We start from the raw sequence: 24862 nt of genomic DNA, 5'->3' as shown, positions 1-24862 counted from the left end.
TCTGTGAATGAGTAACACAAACACAATAATGTGCATGCACACAAAAATACAAAAAAAGTAAAACATAAATATAAAATTATCTGATCTATGATGTCACTCTGTGTAAATAGTTCACATAAAAAAGCAATAAAGAAAGAAAAAGAAAATTATGATAAAATGCCATAATTCATCGGGCATCAGTTTCATATTAGAAACATGTCAAGAGGTTCACTCGGTGCTGTAAAGGAATAGTTTTTACAATTTCCTGTAAAGAGCAATGTTCTTTTTCAGTGGTCCTATATAAGCTCATAGTACTTTTTTTTGACAAGTAAACTATGTGAAGTTATTAATAAATAATGATACATATAGATGAATAGAATATTTGCAAAAAATGTAACTGACTGTACTTTTGACAAGACGTGACTGACATGTGAGAAAACACAGCCAACCTGAAAAGAGTTACGGTGGAGGAGGAACTCCCATTGAATAACCTTTGCAAAGAAAGTTTTGGCTTCAGCTGTCAAGACTAATCTCCTGATTGTGGGGTTAAATACATTACCAAAAACACCGGGAGTATCAAAAGACTTGGCACGGTCATAAATGATGTTGTTGGTAGCATGTTTTTGCATGTAAGGACTGAGGGCAGAGTTTATGATCAAAGACAATAAACACAGGCTGGAGTCTGAAAAAGGGTGTGAATTTTATGTGAGTATTGTTTTTGGTATTCTGCTGTGGGAAAAATGCAGTTACTTCACTGTATAACAAAACTGCAGGCAAACCTTGTAGAAATGTCATACCCATCTTCAGAATCCTAATAGGAAGTGAAAGCAAATATCAGGAGAGCTTGAGCCATGCAAGAATGTATTTGTGTGCAGACAGAAATATTTTTATAAGTATTATAGGTAACCTAACTCATGAGAAACTGAAACCTTCAGAGAGCAATAATCCTGTGCTGTTTGGCGGAGGTTTTACAGAGTAAAAATAGTCAAGGCAAGTCCATAGAGAATACATGTTTTCCCATTCTAGTAGATGTTATCTGCCATCTGTTTGCAGGTATGTGCCCACCCATTGTAGACATGGGCAGCTTGCCGCCATGTGATCCACTACTGGGTTTAAAAGCTTATAGCCCACAGTGAAGGACACAGTATACAATTCCCCATTGAGCCACATTGCACGAGCTGGGTAAGTCTGCATGCTTCTGTTCTGTCTTTTTAAACAATCTAACAAAATCTGTAACTATTTTATACTTTTTTGTTAGATTTTGGGTTTCTCTCAGTCTGTAGAAGCCAAGTTAATAACTTGGCTTCTATGTATATTCGCATTTACAGGAACTGCATCCTAAACATGTCAGACACAGAGGATGCCGAATACGAGTAAGTACTGAATTATTTTCTGTAGAAACAAGATTGACGTTCGCAAAGTTATGCCAGCGCAAATGGAATTAAAAAGTGAAACAAAATAAAATTTTGGTCTGTTTTTTTATTTTTTCAGAGGACAACGTGAGTCATTTTGTCAGTTCTCCTAACCCATGCATGGGCTAGATAAGTTTTTGACTGTTTCTGTTTGCACTCTAGTTTACAAGCTGCAGATTCATGCAGCTGCATGTCTGCATGCATTACATAAATCCAGCTACAGTAGAAATGCCTCACCCATATTTAATTTGCCAAAGTTCATTGCTTTTCGCTGACCTTTGCTCTTTACATTGTGAAAGAGATGAATATATTATTGTTTGTTTATACAAACAATATCTATGACAACAATGCAAAATTTTGCTTTTTTTCTTTTGTCTGCCACTTTGTTGCTTTCCACTCTTCCATTTAAACATTCATCATTACTTAACACAGTGCATCTGCTAAGCTGCTGGCTTCACTGCACAGCCCACTGTATTTTTGGCATCTTGTTGCCACTGTAGAGATGGCTGCTATTCTGTAGCTTTTATGCCAGATTGACCTTTGTCCTCTGAGTCAGTCCTCTCGGTCTGAGATGTGAGATAGTTCACCTTTTATAAACATCCCAGTGGATCTGTCCTTTCCAGTCAAATGGTGCAGTGGGTCACCATTGCAGAGACAAAGGATCATACCTCTATTTCTGTCTCCTTTGTGGGGCTGTCCAACCAAGCCCATGTGAAGATTGGCTGAAACCAAGCAGCACCTGTCTCCCTCTATGGAGATAACAGTAGCTGTTAGTGAGTAATGTAGGTCAGGCTATGTTCTCAGTAGAAGCCCTTGGGGAAGGTAGCAGCAGGAGCACAATACACACGTTCGGTTTTATTCCTGTTAGAGGACCTCCCGAATGCTGGTTTGACTTACCTTCTTTTCAGGAGGCTGAGTTTCCATTTGTGCCCACAAATGTTTGATGGAATGATTCTCCCTACAGACGTGCGGTGAGGATAGGGGGAAAAAAATCCCCAAAAACAAAACAAAACAAAAAAGCAGAATTTAAAGTACTCTGAAAACAGGGAAGCTGGTCGAAAAAGCCAAAAAGTGATTTCCCTACTTTATTGATACTTTTTGTCTTTGGTTTAAAAGGAATTTTTAAATACAGGAGTGTTATGACTAAAGCCACTTGTATTGTCTGGAACACTATCCAAAAAAGCTAGTATTTTAATTTTAATATTAACATAATAAAGTCAAGCAAAAATAAAAATATAACACAACTATAAGACAAAAGACAGCATCATAAAAAGAACTTTAACTCTATTAAAAAATGAAGTGATTTAAAATAATCAGATTTTCTTCTTACATTTTCAGGTAAGGTATTACAAAGCCATGGGACCATTATTGCAAAGTCGTGTCAAGCTTAGACTTGACAGAAGGGCTCCATCTAAGGAAAAAAGTCTGCAAACTAGCTTATAGCATTTCTGTTATGTAGCTTGGAGGGGTTATCCAGATGGGCTCTAAATAACAAACTTTTCATCTATGATGGAAAAGAAGGAATTCCAAAAGTCAGGTAAAAGGAAAATAATGTGTAAAAACATTAAATGTTATTATTTTTTACAATTTTCACTAAACTAAAGTTTTATAGTTGAGAATGCACCTGAACCACAGAAAATATGTTTCTTTTCTTTAGGTGTATATTTTATAAGCGCAAGTAGTTTGTAAGTAAAGTTATACATTTTAAGTGTTAACTCAAAATGTTGCATCGATAGATAAACATTCTTTGTATGGACAGAGACTAGTAGAGACATGAAGTTGTCTTTCAAGATAATCTAAAGTAGCATGTTCTAAACTGGACAAGAAACGCTCGTATGACTGCATGGCCCTTTATATCTATCATCTCTTTGGGAGACGTTCCTCTTAACGGACTCATATACTAAGTGCTTTACGAGCCTTAGGGTCATTCCAACGCCATCATCACTGACAGCCACTTAGTGACTAAAGTGACAGTGACTAATGTTTTTGTTGCATGAAGATTTTGTGTAGGTTGTGTCTCATTATTAGGATTTCAGCTTTCATAGCTTTATGCTTTAAGCTGTGAGCTTTTTGTTTCTTTAATCAGTATTGACATTGCATATCATCTTTCAGAAGATGCCACAGAGGAAAATGAAGGAGGTACGGAAGGGTTATTTACAAAACACAGGAACTACTGTGTGTCAAAGGATAAGTGTTCTAATATTTCTCAGTGCTTTAATTTAATTTACTAAATGCTTTGATTTTTTTTTATTGTGGATACACAGATGATGCAAAGCCCAAGCAAAGGTAAGAAAAGTTTTAAAATATTTGTATAAGTCAAACACAATACAATTTCCAATAAAATACACACTTAGGTACATTTTTTATTCTTGTTTTCCTTAGGCCAAATTTTGTGCCTGGCTTGGCAGCTCCCAAGATCCCAGATGGAGAAAAAGTGGACTTTGACGTAAGTTAATTTTAGGGCCAACTAAAATGAACAAATAATCCAAACACTTTTAAACTTTAGTCCTTTGTTGTTTAAATAAAATATGAGCTTGATGTTTTCAGGACATTCAAAGGAAACGAATGGAAAAAGACCTGACTGAGCTCCAGACTTTGATTGAAGCTCACTTTGAGAAGCGTAAGAAGGAGGAAGAAGAGCTTATTGGCCTCACGCAGCGTATTGTATGTTATTTTTTTCTTTTGATAGTTTCAACAACCATTTGATTGTGTTACGTTTCAACTAAAAATGTCCTTCCTTTTCAATATCAGGAGAAACGCAGGTCTGAGAGAGCAGAGGAGATGAAGATCAGAGCAGAGAGAGAAAGAGAACGGCAGAACAAACTAGCAGTAAGTGTAGTTACTACAGAGTAACATTTTCAGAACATAACAGATATTTCCTACATGTTTAAGTTGTCTAAGAATCCACAGTTGTACCTAGGAATTGTATTCAATTTGTGCAAATTCAGACACTGCCAGCAGTCAAAATAGTGTGAAAAATCAAAGGTACTCTACATCATTTCAACAGGAAGAGAAAGCCAGAAAAGAAGAAGAAGAAGCCAAGAAGAGAGCAGATGACGATGCAAGGAAGAAGATGATTCTGTCCAACCTGACTTTCACTGGATACAGGGTAACAATCTAGTTTACCATTAAAGCATCTTACTATAAAGTACATGTAAAAGTGCATTTCCGCTTGTGCTTGTTTCCTTTCCAGCAAACACAGAGTGGGACAAAAAAACCAACAGAAAGAGAAAAGAAGAGAAAGATCCTGAATGATCGACGCAAAGAATTAAATATTGATCATTTGAAAGAGGACAAACTCAGGTAAAAGGACACTGTTACTAAAACACTTTACTTTCTCTTGATTTATTCAAAATATCTGTCATGTACATAAAAATTATCTTTATTCATCATCTGATCATTATACAGTAAACTGTCATAACATTTTCTCTACAGAGAAAAGGCTAAGGATCTTTGGGACTGGTTGCGCCAACTAGAGGCCGAGAAATTTGAACTTCAGCAAAAATGCACAAAGCAGAAGTACGAGGTAAAATGTCAACAGATTCTTGCTGTTGCAGCCAAAGATTTCCTCTGAGTGGACAGATTCAGGCCAAGGTGAAAACAAAACATGAAAGTGTGGTGCCTGGGAACACCCATTGCAATGAGTCACAACTGTTTTCTTATATATAATGAGTGGAACTCAGCCAAAGATCCAAAATAGAAGGGATATAGTACTCAACTAACCAAGGTTTTGGTGATTGTGACCCACACCTGTTTTCACAGCTTGGCTCGTGGATTAGGCAGAGGAACAATAGGAGGGTCCACGACCCTCTTTGGGACACTCCCAATAAGACTTAAAAATTTGAGATTCTCCACCAATTGCTCTTAGAACTGAAGAAGCTTCTCAGATGAGAGGTGAAACGTCTTCAATAAACTTAAAGAAGTCCAGATGTTTTAATGCTTGTCTGTCTTTCTGTGTTAGCCCTGCAAGAGATTCCCGGGGTATATCTGCCCTCTAGTAGCTGAGACAGGCTTTAGCCCTCGCCCCATGATGCTGATAAGCGTTAGTGAATAGATGGATGGAGATGACTGGGTCAGAGCAAGTGGTCCAAACAAGGAACAGTGGTGAACCAGTAGCATGGATGGCCAAGGCTCATTGATGCACATAGGGAAAGAAGGCTGACCCTTGTGTTGAGGTCCAACAGATGTGCTACTGTTTACATTATTGTATTTTGCACAACTCTGTTGCTTGTGAAGCTCGCACACAAGAATTTCACTCACATGTGCTGTACCAATGTACCTGCACATGTGATGTGACAATAAAAGTGATTTGATTTGATTTACTGTAACTCAAATTGCCAACAAAGCTAATGGTAATTCTTATTGCCCCTACTGGTGCCTTTGCACCACTGAAAGTGTAACGGCGGGATGCGCAGAAGAGGTAGACCCAAGAGCAGACACGGTGGAGACAGAACTAGGTTTCCAAAAATAAAGCGAACCTTTATTGCGGCTGATGGCATGACAAAAACTATAAACACAGAGTAACTAAGCGGGCTATGAAACCAGTGTTGCCAACTTAGCGACTTTGTCGCTATATTTAGCGAGTTTTCAGACCCCTTAGCGACTTTTTTTTAAAAAAAGACGTGAAAGCGCGTATCTCTTTTACTCTGAACAAGCAGCGGGTGCTGTAATGCAGTCAGTTCTTCTTTTACTCTTTTACTCTTATGCTGTTTTGTAGATCACAAGGTTTAAAACTACTTATAAACACACACACACAAAGTAACTCCACCAGAGTGCCTATTTCGGGTCACTTGCCGGTCCAAGCCCGGGTAAAGGAGCAGGGTTGGAATTGTGACATTAAGAAAAAACAATAATTGCTAAAAGAAATTTAATTTGTAGTTCTAAATAAACTCTAAATGCATTTAGGACGTTTTTTACTCACTTTATGTCTCTTCCACGATGTTATTTCTCTCTCCAACAACATAGGTTACAATTAGATTAGCATGACCATATATGCAAATTAGGCGATGACGTCATTTAGCAACTTCTAGCGACTTTTAGGACAGCCAATAGCGATTTTCCTTACTGAGGAGTTGGCAACACTGTATGAAACACAGTGTCACAATAAGGGAAACTACAAAAATATGAGATGAGGATAACAGATGATCTGACACTGACTGAGCGGAAACACACAGACTAAGTACACATAAGGAATGATCAAGGGAAGAGGAATCACATGTTGAAAACAACTGACAACAATTAACACAATGACAGGACAGGGGGCGTGAAACTAAATACAATGAACAAAAAACACAAGGCTCTTTCAAAATAAAACGGGAAACATAACAAGACCCAGACATGACTCGAATTTGACAAACAAAGAAAACTTGGACATGAAACATGACAGATAAACACACGAAGACTTAACCTGACAATCTGACACAGAAAACTTCACACAGGGATGAGACAAATGGGGAGCTTGATAAATCATGAACTAAAACTGTAAACTAGGCATGACAGAATGTAACTAGATAAATGAAAATAACAACAAAAACATCAAGAACCTCAGAATACTGGGTCACATGACCCAGGACCATGACAGAAAGTGCTAAAAATGGGCACATGAGGATCAGAACTGGACCACGGAGCAATGGAAGAATGTGGCCTGGTCGGATGGATCATGTTTCCTTTTACAACTGGCAGTAAGACACCAGTGATACCTGCTTGGAATCCTTGGGTCCTGCTGGATAAACAAGTACAATCCATGGAGGCCCTGCCTTGCCGCTTACAGGGCTTAAAGGATCTGTTTTTAACATCTTGGTGTCAGATACCATAGCACACCTTCAAGGGTCTAGTAGATACCATGCCTCCATGGTTCAGGGCTGTTTTGCCAGCAAAAGGGGGATCCGCAAAACATCAGCTAGGTGGTCATAATGTTATGTCTGACTGGTTTAAATTTAACCTCCACAGTTACTCTTGAAAAAAAATTGTAGTTTGATTTTCTTTCATGTTTTCCTAGTTGCACGGTTTTTATGAAGATGTGATGATTTTTATATAGTAAAGCAAATGCTAAGAAGTCAACATGTTGGTTTTTCACAGTATAGATATCAATGAACTGTTAAACTACTGTTTTCTCAGGTCACGGTGCTGAGAAATCGTGTCAGTGATCATCAGAAAATGTAAGTCTATTCTGCTGTGGTTTCTGTTGACATTGAGTAGCAAAGGTAATGTACAAAAATTAGGATTTTATTTGCTTTCTAACATATAGCATGGACTAAAGACTGCAAAGCTGGATAGAAATGTAGAACTACAGCAAAGTAAGAGGAGAAAGTAGTAATGAAACTTATCAATAAAAGGTTTCCACCTCCTCTCATTTCACCTTCTCCCCCCCCCCCCGCTTTCTAACAACAATGGTCTCCATTCTTTTGAAACAGTAGAAGAAGTAACCGTTTGTCTTGGCAACCCCTATAGTAGGGCTAAAATTTCCTGAATATATCCAGTCAAACAGGACTGGGAAAAGTGTATGCTGGCATGTCTGAAGGACACATACACACCCAAATTAAGACCATGCATATTTTTCCAGCTGACGCCATGTAGGCTTTACAATAAATATAGTGAAGGGCTGAATAAAAACTAAAAAGTTCTAATACTGGTTTTCATTCAGAATATGCAAAGCAGGAACACACCTGAGTCAATAAGAGAAAAACTTTATCAGACTGAAATAAATCTGAATTTATAAAAACCTCCATAGGTTATAAAGGTACAGGGGACACGGACTTGTGTAGCAACAACAGATAAACATAGTAGGCAGTTATTGGTTAGCACATCCCATTATACAGCTATTAAAAAGCTTTGAGTCACTCCAGTATCTGAGGGCTGCTTTTGTAGTGTGTTCTCCAACACAAATGAGTAGAGTCATGGTAATTTTATATTCAGATCATATGCACAAAAATACGCACACTGTTTATTTTTTATTCAAAAATTTTAATCACTAAAAACCTTTCACTAAAGTATTTTAACTCACCATATTCTGAAAATAATTCAAATGATAATGAAAACATAACCCTTGTAAGCTACTGAAATGCACCCAGTGTGGCATCAAGTTTGTGGAAGCCACAGGCACAAACATTTGACATGGGTCTGTAAGTATTTTGACCTTTTTTTTTTTTTAGTAATTTTGCAATTTTATCTATGTACATTGAGATTTAACAAAATATTGCACTGCATTGCAAAAATGACTTTTTCTACAGTCACCCATTTCTAAAGGCTCAAAAGTAATTTTCTGATAAATGGTTTCATGGCTAGATAAGGCCTCTTCCCTTGTTTTTCTTGACATCTTAAACATATAAAAGAGTTTATTCCTAATGTAAAATTTGCATTTAGTATCTATTCACTTTTTATTTAAAATTAGTTCCAAAGACATGTTCATGCAAGTGAGTGAGGCCATTATTAATCTGAGAGACAGCATCAAAACCCTTTGGAATGGCCTCATTAACAATCTGGTTCTTAAAAAGAAGGAATGCACTGGCCAGCTCACCAACACTAAAAAGTCTCAATGACCACACAAGACAACTAAAGAGCATGATGACAGAATTATTTCCATGGTTAAGAGAAAAAATATTTTTCAACATCAGACCCAGTCAAGAAAACTCTCTAAGAGGTTGTAGTATAATTGTCAAGATATACTTTCAAGAGACAGTCATAAATGGCCATAAAAAGGATTTAAGGTGCAAACCACTGATTACAATCAAGAGCAGGAACAGCAGCCACACAATAGGTATGAGTTCCTAGCTTGGCCAGAAAACATCTAAAAGAGTCTGAACAGTTCTGGAAAAAATCTTTAGACAGATAAAACCAGGAGTAACTTCTACCAGTATGATGGAGAGGAAAAGTAAGTAGAAGCTCTGTTCTGAAGTATATCGCATCGTCTATTAAACACGGAGGAGGCAAAGTTATGGCACAAGTGTGTATGCCTGTTACTGGAACTAGGTCACTAGCTGCAATTGATGTTTTAACTGCTGATAAAGGTAGAAGAATGAATCCTGAAGTGCACAGGGCTACACTCTCTATTCAGATTCAGTGAAATGCTGCAAAACTGATCTTAATGCAATTACTGCTTAACAGTGCAAATGGATATTGACTCGAGTTACTTCAGAAAAAGCAACCCAAGATTTTAGCAAGACAAAGAAATGTGATGTAAAAAGTCAGTGACATGAAGTTCAAATGTTAGAAAAGACACAGGTAAGCCCTAAGACAGAAAATTTACCTAAAATAATTTAAATTTCAAATGCAGCCGCAGTGACTTATTTGCATCAGTAGAATGAAATAAATTTCTAAAGATCAATTCAAGGGTCAGCTCACAAGGAATGCAGCCACTCAGCCTTGCATTCAGGTTTTCACAAACAGATATACGACCAGTGGGAGTGAATACAAGGTTCAACAAGCACTACAGATGACCACCAAAAAGCTAGCCTGTGTGCTCGCTGATGTGATGATTCTCTGCTGACTTTTATTTATTCTCAGTTCAAAGGGTGGCAGGAGCAAGCGTGGCCTGAGGAAGTAACGTCTGACATCAGCTGGAGAAAAACCAGCAACATCAGCCATCCGTAAACGACTGAGAATAAGAAGCTGGATAATAATATTTTCTTAATACTTGAAAATGCAAGAACAATAAAAAAAAGTACGCTCTTTTAGATGTTGTTAGTGGAATAAAGTGCATGTTAAGTTACTGATAGCAGACAGATCAGATGATGTGGTTTAACTTGTGTTCATCTGACCATGTGTAACACATAAAGATTTTTTTTTTTAAACTGAATCCAAAAGTTTAGAAAACTGACTGAAAGAAATAAGAGCAACTGAACCTATTCTGGTGTGTAGGATTTTGTGATTGCAAGAAATTTAAATAAACTTGTATCTAACAAAATGGATGTAGCATTTGTATCTGTGGCTCCAGCACTCGTGGGAACTTACAGATGAATACCAACTCTATGATAGTTATAAAAGCCACACCTGCTTTAATGAAGCCAGATTGTCGTTTTTGCCAAACTGGACTTAATAGTTTTATGTGACAGATTCCAGTTAGTTTACTTTTACTTTGCCATCCTGTTTTATTTGTGGCTTTTGACATATGACATCCACATAAGGTTGATGCATTCTCACAGTAATACAAGCTTTTTATTAATGAACACATTCAGACACAAATCTCCAGTGTACAATGAAGTGATTATTTAAAAAAAGGTCAGCTGTGCCAGAAGTCTAAATCTAAATAACACCCACGGACCCAAAATCCCCTCATGGCTGTTCAGTGGATTATGTGGTTTGAAATGTGGACGACCAAAGTTCAAATCTGGTCAACAGTTATATAATAGAGTGAGCGCAACAACAGCTGCAGTGCCTGGATTAATAAAATAAATCATAGGGGTGGAGTAAACAGAATGCGAGAGATGAGTTGCTAATCTGTCCTGAAGCATTTCAAACTGCAGTCAAGGGGTGTGACAAGACATGAATGAGATTGGAAACTTCTTCATGCTGAACCAGTGACCGTGAAAAAGGACTCAGAATTACTCAAAATTCTTGGATTACCTTTGCAGCCAAAAGAATATATTTATTTCAGCTTTATTACCAGTACTGTGTTCAATACAGCTAGCTAATTTCAAAATGGCAATCATACATATGAAATAGATGGACATCCCAACAGCAAAAGTTGTATTTACAAATAGAGATACACATCAAATGTCCTACAGCAGCAATGCTAACAGAATATCATTTATTTTTATTTGGTTATGTTATGCATTGTCAAAATTTTTTACATGTGCATTACATGCTATGACACACATTTTAGTGCAAGATGAAAGCCGAGGCATTGTGTCACTATATATTTATGCAAGCTCACAGTTCCAAAGTGAAGGCTTGGACACAAACTGTATATAAAAACATGACATGACAGCATTAAAAATGAGAAAAGCAAATAAAAGTGTGCACTTTCTGCATTTTCGCTCTTATTGTACTAGACTTTCACCCATATTCCAACAAGGAAACAGAAATTTACATCATATAAAAGATCATGTAGTGATTTGTTCATGGATGCACTATGTGGAGTTTATGGATGAAATGGGAAATGTTGCAACTCTGCTTCTGTGATTTTATGTCCTGTGGGTGTGTAGACACATTGCAGGTGAGTTACTTCACTGAACAACTTTCAGAGGTCTGATAAGCTGTTAATCAACAACCTGAAGTGACCGCTGTACCGCCATGGTGATGTCATTCACAAATAAGGACTTGCTCATCCCTTGCTGCAGGATAAATAGTTAAATATAAATGAGTGTTCTGCATCGGTCAATACACTCGTCTAACAGTAAGTGGTGCATTCAACTCAAACATTTACCTCATTTGCTTTAATGGCAAAGGTAAAAAATGATTTATCTTGACAACAAACATGTGCAAACAAAGTCCCCCAAGTGATTTATAAAACCTGAGCTGCGGGATTCCTCAGCTACATCACTCATGTCTCAGTCGTTTTTAAGCTGGCATTTTAATCCTTCAATCTTTCTACATGTGATTCTCACAAATACCTGAGGGAGGTGTGGAGTCTAAGGTAAGATAATCGGAGGACACACCCAAACATGACAGATCTTAGCACTCACCCGTTTCAGGAAGCTTTGTAAATCTTTGTCTGACCAAAGTTTGCAGAGAAACAGGGCTGACGCTTTGCTGGATTTAGGGAAGTATCTATGAGAGAGGGGAAGGAAGTGTTTAAACTGGATTGAAAGCATGTACATTTTACAAAAACAAATTCCAAACAAATCATAGATATTCCTCACAGCTTAAATAAACCTGTTTGTTTATTTATTTAAGTCATATACAAACCACCAACTTCTCTGCAGTTAAACAAAGAATCTTACATGTTTTTGCTGAGATCGTTCAGGGAGCTTATCAGCTTGTTGTTTAATAAGTTCTTGTTCATCTCGGGATTCCTCATAAACAGGCAGCTGGCAGCCTGGCAGGCCATGGCAAGAGTATCATCAGATTCATTCCCTCCCGTGGTGCCATTGCTGAGGATCACCAGCAGCTCTGGAAGCCCTTTACGACCTTTAATGATAAGATAAACAAAATCCCCTCACTGTTTAACACAAACTAACTTTTGTAAAGCTGCAAAGAATTTTTCAGGATGATAAATTTCACAGTAAAAACTATTCTATTGTTTTAGGATGATAAAATTAAGAGTAAAATGCCTTTTGTTTAGATTTAAAATAAAGTACACAATAAAGGCAAATACAAAGATTTTGAATTAAAACCAATTCTTACTGATGGCACTGTGCAGGACAGGGTTCTTTGTCAAGTTGGCTATTAAATCCACTGTGCTCCTCTGCAGGTTGACTTTTTTTGAATTCAAGAGGGGACTGATAACCTGAAGCCCATTCAGTTTCTGTACAATGGTTTGACCAATTGCCCTGGAAACCTGTGAATACAAGAGCCCATATCAGCCTCTGAACTCAGCAAATGACATGACAGTTGTAGATGCAACCAAAATTAAGTTTAAAAGACAAGTGAAAATTTTATCAGTGTTAGACAGCTATTTGTAACATATTTCTCCTTACGAGGCCTTCCTGTGCAGTGAGACTCTGCAATATTCCACAACAGGCTTCCCGTGTTTCTTCTCGCTGGCTAGAGCCAAGCAAAAACAGGTAACTCTCCAGGGTTTTGGAATGAAACAGCCAGCTTGCCCCAGCAGGTTGTGACTCTTCAATAACTGGGAAGTCAAAATGATACTGGACAAGAAAGAGAGCAAGATCTTTATCTATCTCTGGCCTACTAAATTGTCCTCCATAAATGAGTTGAAAAAGCATTTTTTAATCTCTAAATGCAGGTGATTCTTTTTAAGTAGTGGAGACTCACAGTGTGCATAACAATTTTTGCAGGAACATGAAGTAAATCTGGGCAATTCAGAAAAAAGTGATGGTATTGAATGCAATACGGCAGCGGTCCCCAACCCCCGGGCCTCGGACCGGTACCGGTCCGTGAGTCGTTTGGTACCGGGCTGCAAGAGTTGAGGCTCAGGTGTGAAATGTATGGTTTTCAGGGTTTTTATCGGTTTTCAGCGTTATTTTGTTATCGTTTTTATCGTTAACTCGGTTTTCCTGGGTCTTTTCAAGTGTGTTATGAATAAATCGTCTTTTTTTCGGTACCGGTACTAGTTTTATTTTGTTGTATTTATCTGCGACACCTTAAAGGCCGGTCCGTGAAAATATTGACGGGCATAAACCGGTCCGTGGCGCAAAAAAGGTTGGAGACCGCTGCAATACGGTACTACATGTTGAAACCCATCCTGCGTGCTCTCCTTATTAATGTGCCTATTTGGATTTTTTTTTATACAGCACATTTTATCACAGATGATGTCAATGTACTTTAAGTTAAAGGAAAAATCATGAGTAAAAATGCAGAAAAAAAGCCATTTCATCACAGGGTCAAGTACACCACACAACAATTCATCCCTCCACCCCCAAAAATCATGTAGCAACTCTACAAAATGTTTAATACAATTTTGTTTATTGGTAAAAGATTTACTTTAGAGGTCTGTTTGGGTTATAAGCCAACCGTGAAAGAGAAAGTTAGAGATGTACCAAGGGGACACGCCTTTACGAGATTTGAAGACTATTAAAAGATTTCTCAGTCTCTGTTGTGACTATTGGATTAGTCATTTCCGTGCATGTCTAAGAACTGTGGTTTTTTGCTTTTTGAGTAAACATTTTTTTAATAACTATTGAGATGGTGAGATGGAGATATAAACCATTTTCTAAGCATCAGTTTCAGATACACTGAAAAAAACATTGATTTTAAGTAATTTTTCAACTTTACATGTAATTTTGTTGCATGAGTAAAATGTAAAACAATACATTTAATAGAATCTGGTCAAATTAAATTAACTTGATCGGTATGCTATGTGTATTTCTCTTATTGATTAATTATTTGAATAAATAAACCTTTGCGTTTAGTTCTATTCAGGATAAAAAATGTATGTTCTTTAAGTGCTAATATGCTTTAAAAACTGACATACAAACCCAAACTAATTTTGAAGATTCTGTCTCTTAGTTTATTTTGGGTTTTTTTTTTTACAAGGACATGTCAGTTTTGTTTTGAATTAGCTCTAAACGTTTTATCAAATGAGCAACAGACTGAAGTATAAGGTTACAATTATCACAGACATTTAGGAGCCAGATCGGAAAGTTTCCCACTGTCACTGTCAATTTCAAACACTGGAATTATTAATGACTTCTATAATGTTGGCGCAAGTGATAAATCATTTGTCACCCTTCCAGCAGAGGGGAAAGGTAGGAACAACAGGTTCTGTCTAGACTGACAGGTACTTGTAGGCACTTTTTAAACTACTTCTGATAGTTCAAAAGTACTACTTAGGACTTTATTCATTCTAATATGTCTTTCTCACCTCACGTTCTAGTGATTTGCTCCGAGTGCTGAAACAACCGATGGGACTGATATTGTCCTGGCTGTTGCTCCTGTATATGTTTTTACCCAAAGCATTGATCCTGATGAACAGCTCAGGAGCCTCGGCCTCCAGCTGGAATGTCAGATTGTGCAGGATGCACACACAGTTTTCGGCTGACTGATTTCAACAGGGGAAAACATAGAGACGATAACAGTCATACACATGTGCAATGTAAACTAATAAAAAAGATGAATTCAAATGAATTTTTATTGACATAGCACCTAATCAAAACATTTGCGTCAAGGCGCTTTATACTGTAACCCTACAATAATAAACATAGAATAATGGAGACAGATTTTCAATAATTATAATAATTACATCATGAGTTATTATGGAAAATTACTGTAAAATGACAGATGGTTCTTTAAGATCATTTGATTACATAACAAAACAAAAAATAGCACTTTTTGAGAACTTTCTAGGTTCTAAAAACATATGTACAAGCTGAACACAGCAGTTACCCTGCTTTCTCTATAGTATGTTATGCAAAACTTACATATACAATGCTTTTCACACAGTTTACCTCATCATCTTCTTTTCCTGTTTGCACACACTCTTTGATATAAGCGACCAAACAGTCGATCAGACTCCGACATTTTCTCATTGTCTGTCTGTAGCTTTGCTTAGAACTGCTGAGGTTTCTGTTGAAATTAAAACACAAGATACATGCTAATTAGACACCCCAGAGTAAGAAATACTGTTGGCAAACCCATCTACTTTTTAATATTGGTAAAAATATGAAAGTACAAGCAAAGTATATAAATACTTTACTCAGTCATTGTATGTACTCCACTGTGTTTATCTGTCAGACTAAAGCAGTTACACAAGGCCTCAGAAAAGGTATCAAGAATTCCCTTGAAAGAAATCACATCTAAGAACAATCGAACCTTACCTTAAAAGTAAACAATGTTAATCCTGTACAGTCATTATTAAAACAGAAAATAAACAGCTGCAATGTAGAATAATACAGGAAGTCAGGCAGGTGCTTTAGATTGGAGTCATGTTTTTAGCTGATACCCTATCATACTCTACGTTATTAGATTACAATGTATTACCAACAATTACAACAGACCTCTGAAGACAATCCTTCAAAAGCAGCAACCCCAATGAGTCATTGAGCAACCCTGATAAAGAAGCTAGCTTACCTTAAAAAAACCTCATACATATTTGTTCAAATTGACTCAAACAGATTTTTGAGTTAATAAACTACCTTGTGTGCATCCATTATAACAATGGAACAACAATACTCAAGAAGGCTGTAGTGTTTAAATAATGTTCAGTTGTTACTAAGGGGCCAAAGGCGTGCAAAGATGATATCCCAGAAACCCTCAGCAGCCAGAACTGTTCATGCAAGGCAGGCTGGATCTACGTTTTTATGCTGTTTACAGCAAATTCTGACACTACCATTTAAGTGTTGCAGTAGGGATCAAGACAGACCAGAAAACATTTTTTCCAATGTTCTTTTATCCAATTTCAGTGAGTTTGTCTACACAGTAGCCTCAGTTTCTTATCCAACAGGAGTGGAACCTGGTGTGGACTTCTGCTGTTATAGCCCATGTGCTTTAACATTCGATGTACTACGGTTTCAGAGGTGATGTTCTTCAGGCCATGGTTGTATCAAGTGGTTATTTGAGTTTCTGTTGCTTCATTAGCTGAAAGAAGCCAGGGCATTCAACTCTGTTCTGAGCCATCAAGAAGGCTCACTGGATATTTACCCTTTCTTGGACCATTCTCTGTAAATCCTAGAGATGGTTGTGTGAGAAAATTCCAGTAGATCAACAGTTTATGAAATACTCAGACCGGCCCATCTGCCCACAACCATGCCACACTTGAAGTCATTTTTCCTCTCCATTCTGATGCTCAGTTTGAGCTTCAGCAGATCCTGTTAATTGTGTCTACAAACCTGAATGCACTTAGTCGCTGCATGTAACTGACTGATAGGATATTTATGTTAAGTAGTGGAATAGGTGTACTTAAAAAGGTGCCTGGTCAGTGTATAATCTGTAAATCTCACCTCCATAATGATTATTTAAGACCTCTCACATGTGAAGGAAGCCAACTCTTACACAGTTTTATGCTGCCTTTGGTTTATCACCAACCTTCTCTATCTCATATCATTATAACCCAGTAAAATAAATCAGTAATTAAGGAAAACAATTATAAAAGATTGTTACATAATGCAAACTTTACTGGTTGTTTGATATGTATTCACTGCTCAGAAACACCAAACAGTAAAGGAAAAGCAATGAATTCATTGGTGATGCTCCGCTAGAACACGCTTCTTCTTACCTAAGACATCCTGTGGTGTGAAAAAAGATGTCAGCATCTTTACTGTTCCCATTGAGCTGGTTGGGACCTGTTGTGTAAGGAAGAATTACACGCTCCATTAAAACGGGCAGTGCACTCTTCAACAGCTCTGGCTTCAGATGGTCTACAGAAGACAGATTCCACAGAAGACCTGGAAAGATAAGGAAACATGACCGTTTAGATCAAAATGTCAATCAACACTCAAAAAAAATGAAATTGGGTGGTTGTTACATTTACAAAATTCAAACTTGTAATGTGAACAAAATAATTTCGTGTTTCTGTGGTGAATGTAATTAAATCATGTAGGATCTGCATGAAATCCAGCAACTTAATTTATTCTTGTTGAGATGACATGATACAATCTAGTAAGAGTGGTTAGTTGCCTGTATTCACAAAATTCACAAGCTCACACAAGAGTTCAAACCACAGGAAAATCACTAGGGTTAGAAGAGACAGACAACAATACACACACTATGTATATGCCTTAGCTATTTATTGCGGTTTAACCTGGACAAGGACAAAAACGTAAAGAAAATTCTATATAAAGCCTCGTAATCATAGTTTCCCTATTTTTTTAAGTCTAGATTGACAGCTCGGTGGCACAGTGGTTAGCACTGTTGCCTCGCAGCAAGAAGGTCTTGCAGTGGGTTCTCTCTGGGTACTCTGGTTTCCTGCCACAGTTAAAGTCATGCATAAGTTAGGTTAATTGAAGTTTCTAAAATATCTGTGAACATGAGTGCAAATGGCTGTCTGTATCTCTGTGATAGACTGGCGACCTGTCCAGTACTCTGACTGCCACCCTATCACATCTGGGATAGGCCCCAGCATCACTGTAACCCTGGTAAAGATAAGAGGAGTGCAAGTTATTATAAATCCATTAACATTTTATGTTAACCAGACTCTAGACTTTGTTACACTTTGTTGAACACTCCAAAAAAACAACTCTTTAAATGAACGTAAAATGATTTCCACATTAATAAATGGCTTTCTATCACGATTAAGCATTTTTGTTGCACTAACGTAATTTGCATGGGTTGGATCAACTCAATTAAATTAAGTTGGACTCAACTGTAGTAAAACAGTTGAATCATCATTAATTAATCAAGTTAGTCCAACTCAAGTACATCAAGTTGCAATAACAGAATTGCATAATCCTAAAATAAAGCAATTTAAATACGTGGAAATTCTTTCCATGATTTTTTTATGTTCATTCAAAGAGTTATTTTTTTGAGTGAAATAGTCAATCACTGCCTGTCGCAAAAATATAAAAGAATTCATGCTGATTTTATAGGTTTAGGTTTATATATGTATTTGGCTGTTTTCTCAACTGTTTTACTATTTTACGTGTTATTCAGATGCAATCATAGAGTTAACTGTTCCTTCTTCAACACATTTACAGAATCCTTGTTTAACTGCACCTAAATGAAAGCCGTTTGGGTAGTTTCCTCTGAAAAACAGTAAACATATATAATGTGCCAGAACTTGATGAGTATGTAAACACTGTTATGTAATACTACACACCAGTGGCTCCCTGTCAGACTTGTTTGGTTAGGTGTGTGTCCGTTTGTATAGAGGTGCATATTTCAGTGTGATAATATGTACCTGTCAGTTGTTTCTGTAGCTCTAAAGAGTTTGCATCTTTGAGCAGAGCAGCAGCCTGCGTGATGCCACCGCAGCGCTGTATCTCCTCTTTGTTTTTCTCGTTTTTGAAGGACAAGTTACGAAGAGCAGCTGAGACTGTAGAGGTGACTTGCAAACTGGGACTGTGCAGCAGATTCACCAATGGAGGAATGCCATTAAGCTTTAAGACCTGTGGGAACACATGACTTCAGGTTAAGTGCAGCTTGGAATCATTTTTTTGTTAGAAAGAAAATGATTTTTGTTCAAGGTTCAAGGTTCAAGGTTCTTTATTTGTCACATGCATAGTTATCCTCTCCTCATCACTGGCTAGATAGTCCACATGTGCAAAAATGGGGGGGGGGGGGGGGGGGGGTGTAGAGGAAGAACATTATATATATATATACATACATACAGTATATACACTGGGTGAATGTGCAGTAGTAGCAGCAAGCAGGTGAATTCTGTACATTAATATGAATAGACATCTGACTATTTTACAGGATAGACAATATAAACATATTTAAAATTAAAGGAATTGAAATGTACATTGTGCCTTGGTGATCATTTAGTATTGAATCCATGTGAAGCTTAATATAAAATGATTGCATTATTAAAGACCATAAAGTACATTTTAACAATGGTATAATTTAACGGCTACTCAGCATTTGCTGTAATTGGAAATTGCATTCACTGCTACTACAAATCCAATAAAGCGTCACTGAATAAATTATGACTGAAATCTGAAGGATTTTAAGTTTAACTGGTTTTGGTAATATGCCAGTTGCAATTTTTTAGAGTATCAAATAAAAGATTATTTATATAGCACCACATCACAAAAGTCAGCTGAAGGTGCTTTTTACTGTAACACAAGGGATTCATATTCCATGTATTTCCTTCACCTTTGTCATTTGCCATGTCTCATAAAAGCAATACTGATCCAGGTTACACTTAGGAGGAAATGATAAGCATTCCAACACCACAGCAAGATAAGATAAAAACATATGAACATATTAAGAACATATTAAGAATGAGGTAAGCTACCTCCTCTTTAGCTTTGTCGTCAATGAAAGTGTTGTGCTGGATGTAGGAAGCTCCACAGTGCTGATACGTCTCCTCATCACTGGCTAGATAGTCCACAGCCTCCTTCATAGTAATATCAACTTTATCAATTTTGGCATTTCCATCGGAGCTGTGAAAAAAATATTTAGATATTTGTTTTTTTATTAGCAATTTTGTTTAATCATAACATAAAATTTAAATGTGAAATTCAGGAAATGATAAACTGTATTTTCCGACTCACCCAGAATCCATTTTGCTTTTGAATGAAGGCTCGGTAACGATCAGCTTTGGGGCTTTAACTGTGTCTATTCGGCTGTATATGAACTGATTGTTTGCTTTAGTCTGACCATTTGCAGCATACTGTGGTGGGGGTACCGTGGTCCTCGTTATAAACTGGCTGGTGGCTCTTTGTGACCTGCTGGCACCAGTCTTCATGGTTTGGATTCTCTTTGATGGGCCCGAACGCGATGGTACAGTGCGCTGATGTAATACCAGATTGGGCTCGCTGCGGCTGCTGTTGCTCTGACCGGCTCCCATAGGCCCAACAGGGGCATAGTGACTCTTATATTGATAGGCAGAAGATACTGTGTATCTGTTCGCACTGGATCCCTGGGAGATGTTGGCTTTTTGCTGGGTACTGTTTTTCTCATAGCTGAGCTGCAGAGCCACAAAAAAGATACATGTGTTTGCAATCAAATATATCACTGTGTCACGAAGACTTATTTTACCAGCACTGAGACTCGCATGGAGCAAATCAAACTGTGAAAGAACATTTTGGTTTGCAACCCTGTGGTGTAATGCCTGGCAAGCTGTTAAATAGATTTTTGTGGTAAGAGCCTCTGGAAGGATCTGAAAACAATTTTTGTGTCTTCACATTTTCTATTCAAACCTTATATTTAGAAAGATAGATAGCTACATCTATACATATACATAAAAGAAATAAAATAATAAAATAATGATAAATCAGTACTTCCCAAAGATAGCAATGCAGGTAAGATTTTAGAAGGTTTGGGTGTTGAGCAAAAATTACCCCACAAGACTTGTCTCTAAAAATATTCTGACTCTGGAATGATTCCAAAAATACACGTAAACAAAAATAAGGAAACAAGATTAAACTTGATGTGCGATTTTGAATCCAACCCTCAAAGGGTTAATGATTGACCATTGTTACACAATTTCGTTCTCAGCAAGTCCCACAATGTGTCTCAGTGGAATATTTCATTCACCCACTATCTGATGGTTGATTTAAGAATTCCTTTATTTTTTTAAAATATAAATAAATTTTTGATAATAGTGCCACTAATTAAACAACGAAAACAATAATAATAATACTAATAAAAGAAGATGATATAATGTATGTGGTATTTTTTTTTAATTTAATACAGTCTAAAATAAGGCTCTAATATAAATAATGTCTTTTGGTAGTTTTTTGCCACAATTCCGAAAATGTCAGGAAGCATTCCTAAATGTCACAAAATATTTGTGTTTACAAATAGTGAAAAAAAAAAGATATTCATAATCTTACACTTCTAGAGTAGCCATTCTTGAGAAGCATAATTCCATTTGTGCTCTGCGGTGATCTCGGAATTTCTTCAAACACAGAGTCATACGAAGGGCCTGAGGAGAAATGTAGACATTCTTAAGCTGTAAAACAGTACAATAATCACCTGATTTATGATCACTAATTTACAGCATTTGCCTTTAGCAAAAAAAGTTAAACTTCTTGTTTCCTGTCAGCATATCTGATGTAGTGTTTATGCATAAATTTACCGTGCTGATAGAAAAAAGAAGGAAATGAAATAAAAGTTAGACAACCCTTCAGCCTAGTAGAAAGCAGTGGCCTTAAGTGGGAGCATAAATATATCAGCGTCTATAAGGGTTCTTGTCTTTAAACATGTAACAGTCACACTGGAACTCTCATTTTATGAATCCATTAAATTCTGTGAGAAAGTAACACTACACATGTGACATCCACTAACTTTTGGTTTCTTCCTGAAAGAAAGCTTCACCGCGCGCTCTCTTTTAACTCTATTACGCCTTTCCTCATAACACCCACATAACTGATTGCACTCTGTTAGTTAGTTAGGCTGCTGAACAAGTGTCCATTTGTTTACTGACCTTTATGTGCACACTCTGCAGACTGTGTTGTGCTGGACTTGCTTGCTGACATTACTCAAATTATTTCTGAAGTGCATCCTATTGTAGCTCTGTAAGGTCAGTTTTGCAGTATTTGCGGTTCATAACAATCTTACGTTTGTCTTTAAAGCTATACAGGCTTCTATTGTCATTTCTATTGCACCGATACTCTGAATCCCCAGTTTGTGAATTGTATTTAGGTTATGTAGCGTCTCTTAAAAAAATCCAATCTTTGTTAAATGTTATATTGTGAATAAATATTATTTCCTCCCCACACTTTTTATAGTAAATGAACATTTGTCATACTTCCTGTGGTATAGTAAAGCTGAGCTATGTCAAAAACAACATCTATAATAACTTAAATAATTTGCACCTATCTTTCTTATTTCAAAATATTTCTTATATTTCAAACACAGGTATGTGATTTGCTTGTGTTGTTTCTTTTTTTGTAGTAGCAGTAGATATGATTTAAAAGTACACAGATCAGAGGTGACATTAATATTTCTTTGCAGTTTATGCTGTACATTCAGTTGCACAACCAGTACATTTTGTTAACAAAAAAGCCTAAATTATGTTTAAATGCCTTCTCAGTACTACTGGGGGGAAAACAGGATGAAAACAAGAATACTGAAGCCTTTAAGCAATTTATCAGTTATTTAAAAAAAAAATTATATCCTGATGCAAGGGGTCTCCTCTCCTGACCTGACGATGCACCCATGGAACACAAGGGCTCAATGATCAGATGAATAAGCATGAATATGCAACAAATCAAATGCTATCTTAATTCAAAGCTGACGTTGAGCTGATGTCCAGTACTCTCCAGCACAATCAAACACTATGCATCAGGTAATCTTTCAGAAAAATATTAGAATCCAGAGACTTGGAGAACCAATAGCAAGGCATTCTAAGACTGATTCTCTTGTTATAACCATAACAAAAAGTCCTTTTTTTCATTTTGCTTTGATGCATTGTATTATTCAGCTTGAGCTACAGTTTCTCTGTAATTAAAAACAGAATATTATCAACAAAAACATCTACAAATGATTATCATATTAATAGGAAGTTTTGATTTATGTTGGCTTCATATTCGAACATAAAAAGTTATGAATTTCGTATTGAGGGACTAAGGAGAGATGGTTTTGTGTTCTGTATAGACCTTAAACGGCGAAACCCAAACGAGGGAAACACGTTTCTTGAATGGCTTTCTATACGCTAGCCTTTGAGTCCTGAAGAAGACGACAGGGTCAACGTTTTTAACTGCTTTCTTTCACTTTCAGGCTCACAATCTCCAAGATCTCCTCCTTGATACTCCTAAGCGTCCAAAGCTGTATCTGTGCTCTGGGTGTCGTGGCTGATCTTACTTGTTGGAGACAAAGAAGTAGATCCACTCCTGCTGCTGGTGCTGGACTTCGACTTTGTCCGCTTCATACTTTGAACTTGCTCCAGGACACGTTGCTGTGCGCTTCGGTTCTGGTTAACCGACGGCATCGCAAGTGACGTGTCGTCCACATTCCCGATGGAAATGACAGATTTAAACGGGTTTCCTTTCGACATTTTTCTAAATGTCCCGACGGCTCCGCGGGAGATAAGTGAAATTCGACAGCCGCCGAACGTGCAGTCTGAAGAAAGCGCACCTTGCCCTGCCCTGCGCAATAAACCGCGCCCATACGGACACAATAGGACAACAGGACCGCCGTAGCGTGACACTTTTACTTTTTTCTGTTGTTTTAACATATACGTATAAGAAACAGTCTGGCAAAGAACATAACATAGGCGCGTTTAAAGTACTGGAAAATAATAACAGTGAAGCAGTCTATTTGTCATCGAATATTTCTACTTTATGTAACTTCGTTGTAGTTGCAGTTATGCTGCAAGTAATTATTCACCTAGAAATGAATGCCAGGTTTAGTTTTTGTTTAACCAAAGCCTATGACAACGAGAGAAAATACTAGATTTAAAGCACACATTTCAGCAAAGTGAACTTGTATACACACACACACACACTGTTTGAACTGAAAAGGTCAATAGACACTCACTCAAAAGATATCTGCTTAAAAACAATCACAGGAGTAAAAACTGATTGAATAACTGAGTGATTAAATGTTGTGTTGTTTGTGTCATGGAAACAAGACTTTTGTTGCCAACTAAAGTCAAGCAAATAAGGAGAAGGAAAAAGAAAGTGTTGAGTGAGGTTAACCCATGTTTAGACCTGTTCACACGCTCTTTTTCCTCCTCCTTGAGCACAGAGAAAGCCGGAAAAGGCTGCAATTTCTACAGCATGCTGCAAAAGAAATAAAAGTATTAAACAAAACAGTTGACTTTGTTGACTTATATTGTGTGCAATATGTCCCATAACAGGATAATATAACTTGACTAATAATAACTCACAAGAAAAAAGCACAACTGGTAAGGTGCTACTTACTTGTTTGCTAAAATTTACAATACAAGTTCCTTTTGCACAACAAAAGTCTGTAAATAGCCTTTTGAGACTATCATTTACATTACCAGTATCCTTTTTCCATTTTACAAACGCCAGGCTATCACTTTGTTGGAGCGAAAATTTCAAACCAGTTCTGATGAGTTGTATACCTATATCATTTATGGAAGGTTATTAATTAGATTTTGGAAAGTGCAACAGAATAACTTCCAAACATACAGTTTTAATCAAAGTTGCACAGGTGTACAACACCTTACATGTCAGCGCGTCTTAAACATTTGCCATATTTGTGTTTCGAGTTTGAAACTTCTACCTTGTGTGCAGTTAATGTATTATTCATATTTGCAGGGGGGGGGGGGGGGGGGGGGAGAGCATTTGAATGCACCACACCCATGTCTGAGCTTGTCTTCTGTGCATGCTAAAGGTGTG

General features: G+C 37.1%; 2 protein-coding genes across 2 annotated transcripts; one reads left to right on the top strand and one right to left on the bottom strand.

The window, feature by feature from the left end:
- The first annotated feature begins 1079 nt into the window (after positions 1-1079).
- LOC113022032 (troponin T, cardiac muscle isoforms-like) lies at positions 1080-10293 on the top strand. The gene is made up of 13 exons (XM_026167004.1): positions 1080-1161; positions 1308-1352; positions 1471-1478; positions 3504-3530; positions 3656-3677; positions 3774-3837; positions 3939-4055; positions 4143-4220; positions 4399-4500; positions 4585-4694; positions 4827-4917; positions 7509-7549; positions 9894-10293. Exons 2-13 carry the CDS (start codon positions 1324-1326, stop codon positions 9931-9933), a joined length of 729 nt encoding a protein of 242 aa, XP_026022789.1. The 5' UTR covers positions 1080-1161; positions 1308-1323; the 3' UTR covers positions 9934-10293.
- Positions 10294-10525: 232 nt separating this feature from the next.
- Positions 10526-23747, bottom strand: LOC113022031 (plakophilin-1-like). The gene is made up of 13 exons (XM_026167003.1): positions 23358-23747; positions 21386-21477; positions 20102-20517; positions 19843-19990; positions 18784-18991; positions 17164-17332; positions 15398-15515; positions 14815-14991; positions 12968-13138; positions 12675-12828; positions 12272-12458; positions 12014-12098; positions 10526-11662 (listed from the first exon to the last, which is right to left on the bottom strand). The coding sequence occupies exons 1-13, from the start codon at positions 23728-23730 to the stop codon at positions 11588-11590; spliced, it is 2373 nt and encodes a 790-aa protein (XP_026022788.1). The 5' UTR covers positions 23731-23747; the 3' UTR covers positions 10526-11587.
- Between the last annotated feature and the right edge of the window lie 1115 nt (positions 23748-24862).

The sequence above is a fragment of the Astatotilapia calliptera genome, chromosome 5, assembly GCF_900246225.1.
Source record: "Astatotilapia calliptera chromosome 5, fAstCal1.2, whole genome shotgun sequence".
In the NCBI taxonomy this organism is placed as follows: domain Eukaryota; kingdom Metazoa; phylum Chordata; class Actinopteri; order Cichliformes; family Cichlidae; genus Astatotilapia; species Astatotilapia calliptera.
Note: the sequence above shows the minus strand (reverse complement) of the source record. Positions and strands in the feature narration are given on the sequence as shown.